The sequence below is a fragment of the Oncorhynchus kisutch genome, unplaced genomic scaffold, assembly GCF_002021735.2.
Source record: "Oncorhynchus kisutch isolate 150728-3 unplaced genomic scaffold, Okis_V2 scaffold1912, whole genome shotgun sequence".
NCBI lineage: Eukaryota > Metazoa > Chordata > Actinopteri > Salmoniformes > Salmonidae > Oncorhynchus > Oncorhynchus kisutch.
The window spans coordinates 36,256-40,944 of record NW_022263857.1 but is presented as its reverse complement, the minus strand read 5'-3'; the positions used below and the strand labels follow the sequence as shown (position 1 = coordinate 40,944).

The 4,689-nt window shown below is 41.1% G+C and overlaps 1 protein-coding gene across 1 annotated transcript; it reads right to left on the bottom strand.

Moving 5' to 3' along the window:
* Window positions 1-2,481: 2,481 nt before the first annotated feature.
* LOC116368402 (golgin subfamily A member 6-like protein 6) lies at window positions 2,482-4,345 on the bottom strand. The gene is made up of 2 exons (XM_031819166.1): window positions 3,558-4,345; window positions 2,482-2,669 (listed from the first exon to the last, which is right to left on the bottom strand). The coding sequence occupies exons 1-2, from the start codon at window positions 4,339-4,341 to the stop codon at window positions 2,482-2,484; spliced, it is 972 nt and encodes a 323-aa protein (XP_031675026.1). The 5' UTR covers window positions 4,342-4,345.
* Window positions 4,346-4,689: the final 344 nt, after the last annotated feature.

Sequence of the window (4,689 nt, the reverse complement as noted above, 5' to 3'; positions counted from 1 at the left end):
CGTATAAGAAAGTATTTTTAATATAAAGTCATTTAAGTTGGTAGAATATCACCAAAGTCAAAAAATACAAAAGAATTGCTATCGATTTGAGGATGATGTCCCTGAACCAATAAGAGTTAGTTTTACCCATGAAAGTCATATGGGGTGGATGATATTAAGATTTGTTTTCATGTAAAGTGAATTTAAATTTATAGAAAATTCTTAAAGTGAGAAATACAAAACTTGTTTGTTGTTGATTGGAGGGATGAGGTTCCTGAACCAATAACATTGGTTGTATCATGAAGTCATATGGGGTGGAAGATATTGATGTTTTCATTGTAAAGTCATTTATTTACCATTTTTGTAGATTTTACAGAAGTAAAAAATGTAACAATTGCATTAGAGAGAAAAGGTCTCTTTACAGTGTCAAATTGTTTTTCGAACTCTATTTCATGTCTTTGAGAAGGTATTGACCTTTTTCAATTACCGGCAATTGTATGCGATGCAGTTTTAAGACGGTCCCCTTAACCCTCTGAGCAGAGGATGGCACATTTTAGCTACATTTCCCCCTCCAAAAAGTAAATATGACACCGAATTGGAAAAACAAGAGTTTTAACTTATTCACTATCATCAGCTGATTTAGAATATTACATTAATATATATAAATATATTATATGAGGAATTGAAGAGTAAAGTCTGAATCTTTAATATCAAGCTAACTTCACCGCTGTAAAACAATGTATGATTGAATCATTCCATTTTGATTGACCAATAAAAACGGTGAACTAATCTTTTATTATAATGTATCAACCCTGTTTACCTTAGATAGACAGTCTAGAAATGTTGAAAACTATTTACATGTGTTTGGTAAGCTTGCATTCCATTCCCCCTGTCACATGGGGATCTATGGTTGATTCTAGATGAATAGTCAACTCTGTTACAGTCAACCCTGTCACTTTATTTGGCACTTAATAGGCACTTGCTATAGTATGTATTTGTTACTCTTGAGATGGGAACATGTTTTTATTAAGTTGAACATGTGCTCTTTATGACAGAATGTTAGAATTAGGTGGAATAAAAGTTACACTCCCCAAAAGGTGGAATGACCCGAGTACTGAACTGGAGGTGGGAGAGCTAACGATGCGTCTACTGTTGCCCTCTCCTCAGACTCTAGAGAAAGCTATTTCAATCTGATATTTCTCCTATGGTCTAAAATAGATGTGTATAGAGGACTCCTCTCTAATATAACATGTCACACATTGTATCAAACTGATGGAATGTTAGGTGTCTCATTGAAAGTCTAACATCTACCATGACTACTGGATGTTTCAATTCTAATAATAACAAAACAATCCACACCGTAACAACAATATTGCTTTTTTACTAAATGCTTTTATTACAGAATAAAACTTTGCTAACAAAAATGACATCATCAAACATCACTGGCCTGACTTGAGCATGTCTGCCCGGGGATGGAGCCAGCAACTTAGCTGCTACCGGTCCGGTCCAGGCTACCTGCAGACCTCCTCCCAGACCTCCTTTTCAGCACCTCCCCTTAACAGGAGAGGTGGTGGAAATGATCAGAGTTGCATTCAACTTGAATAAAGATGAGAAACCTCTGGTCTGTGGAGCCACTGGTTTGAGGGAGGACTTCTGTTGAAACCATTTCCATTTTTGGGATGTTTTCTAGGACAGTAGAGGTGGTGATCAGAGATGAATTCAACTAGGATAAAGATGAGAATCTCTGCTCTGGGGAGGAGGGTCACTGACCTTCGATGGTTTGTTTGCCTGATTAAAGAGGATACTTGCCTGGCTAGAGGACGACTATAATGTTGAGGAGGAAATGTGGCTTGATGACTTAAAGAGGAGGAGGAATTATTGGGGCGACACTTTTAATTACCAACGTAACCTCAGTGGAAACTGTGGCTTCATTGAGTTCCAGCTCTAGGCAGACAGCACATCAGGAAGGCTGTAAGACATCACAGAGACAGGTAAGTATCTACATATTTACATGTGTGTTGCATGTACACTAAAACCCTCACATTTGAATATGTCACTTTTTAAAGTGATGACATGTATATTAACAGTGTAAAACTTGATAGATGTTTAAACATTCTTTACCCCATCTTAATTCTCTTCCAGATGCTTGGCTTTTTCTTGTTGTTGGAGGTTGGCTCTGATGTTTCACCTCTTCTGGAGCTTCTAGCTGCTGGCTGTCTGGCCCCCCCCTGATGGTTCTCTGGCCCCTCCTGCTGGTTCTCTGAACTCCCCTCCTGGTTCTCTGCCCATGCCTGTTGCCCTCCTTGGCCCTCCTGCTGGCCATCTCCAGATGCAACAGGCTCTTGGCTTACTTGTTGGCCTGTCGCCCACCCCGGCAATTCCTGACCGTGGTTGTTAGTCGTGGCTGTGTTGGGTGGTTGGACACCGGGTGATGTTACTGGGTGCTGAACTTCTGGATTTGCTCATCAGCCTCCAGATTAATCTGCTCCAGGTACTTTTCCTTCATTCATCTTCTCCCTCTCCTCCTTCAGTTGTTGATGAGTGTGTTTTTTTAAGCAGCGACTGCACTCTCCACTGCTTATTGAAATCCTCCAACTTCTTCCTTCTCTCCTCAGCCTTCAGCAGCTCCTTCCTCTTCTCCCTCTCTCTCTCTGCCCGGGTCATGGTTAGCCTTATGGGTCCAGGGATGACTGGAAGGGGAGAAGAAGTAGAGTTCTCATTCAACTTAGTGGATCTGGTGTCAACTTAAATGTAATGGACACAGGGAATTAGGAATAGAAAACCCAGTTGGATCTCAATGATTCTTTACTCTTCTCATTTGAGCATGGCATGGAATTAGTTAATAAATGTAAATAATTCCCCTCCCGAATTGACCTGACCCAAAGTTTAACATGAGTCCCAAATGGCACCTATTCTTTGTAAAGTGCCAGGCCCTAGGCATATGCGATTGCTTAGGTTCCCATGGCAACTAGGGGCCCCCTGACCCCCCAAAAACCTTTTTTGGTCAAATTACCCAGGGGCCTTGAACTACAGTGAGCCCCCATTAATTTTGTTAGTCAATTTCATTCAGATATTATCTTAACATGCCATAAGTCATGGCAAAATGTGGAGAATTGAAGGAAATAGATTTCAAAATGGCTAATTCTTCTCTCCACCCCATGGCAAAATGTGTAGAATTGAAGGAAATAGATTTCAAATGGCTAATTCTTCTCTCCGCCCCATGGGAAAATGTGTAGAATTGCAGCAAACTTGCTTAAAAAATGCAATATGTTCGCTACGCCGCGTTGCAAAGTGTAGATTGGGAGGAAATGTAGTCAAAAACCTGAACAAAATGTTTCTTAGGGCCTCAAAAGGCTATGATGCACTACTTTAGACCAGGGTCATTGAGATCCAGTTGAGTTTTCCATTCTAAATTCCCTGTGTACAATACATTTAAGTTGATACCAGATCAGCTTGACCATTTTGGACAGTAGTTTTATATTGAAACAATGATGCAACATGATGACTGGTGTGGAACGTATGTGTGTAGAGGAGACTACAGAGGATGATGTCATAAGTAGAGGGAAAACAGGTCTTACCTATGTGGACGATCTTATCGCCCTCCTCAGCTTCTCTCTGACAGGTTCTCTCTATCTTTTTGAGGTTCCTCTTCTCCCACTTCTTGTTTACCCAGCCCACAGCTCTCCTTCGGATACTTTTATCAGGTGGGAGAATGTCCACCTTGTCATCTTCCTTCTCCTCCTCCTCTTCAGTGTCCTCTAAGTCACCCCTCTTGTACTCAGGGATCTCCCTTCTTTCCTCTTCCACCATCTCCTCTTTTTTCTTTACCTCTAAAATCTTCTCTTTCTCTCTGATTAAAGCTAAATGGCCTTCAATGGCTCTCTTTCTCTGCTCCTCTCTCTCTTCCTCTCTCTGCCTCTCCTCCTCTCTTAGTCTGAACATTTCTTTCTGTCTAGCAATTTCAATGTCTTGTTTTCTATCCTGCTCCTCTTGTTGTCTTGCCCTCTCCTGTTTTCTTTCCATCTCCAGCCGTCTTTCCTCCTTCTCCCTCCTGATTTGTTGTCCTCTTTCTATGTGTTCTCGTTCCCCCTTCAACACTTCTAACCTCCTCTCTTTACGCCTATTGAAGACTTCCCGTGCTTTTGCTTTAACATTAACTACTACATGTTTCTTCATGCTTACTTCCTTTCCTCTCTCTTCTCTTTCCCTGTACACTTCCTCTGCTTCCTTAATCACTTCCTGCTTTTCTTCCATCTCTCTCTCCTGTTCTATCTCCAGTTCATTCTGTCCCTCAATTTCCCCCAAAATATTTTTCTGCCCCTCCTTTCTTCTTCCTGCTTCCTCCCTTTCTCTCATAATCATATTTTCTCTCTCCATCTCTTTCTGTTGCTGATCTCTAATTCCATCTCTCTCTGATTCTCATTGTCTTTCTCCCTTTCTTTCTCCTTCTCCTTTTGTTTCTGTCTCTCCTCTTGTTGTTGTCGTCTCTGTATCTCTTCTATCTCTCTCTGTCTCTTGTTCTCCCTCTCTCTTCCCTCCTTCTCCATGTCAATTTGCTTCTGTTTCCATATATCTTCTTCTTGATCTCTCTCAAACGTTCTGTTTCTCTCCTCTTGTTGTTGTCGTCTCTCTTTCTCACCTATCTCTCTCTGTCTCTCTTCTTCCCTCTCTCTTTCTTCCTCTTCCATCTCTATTTGCTTCATTTTACAT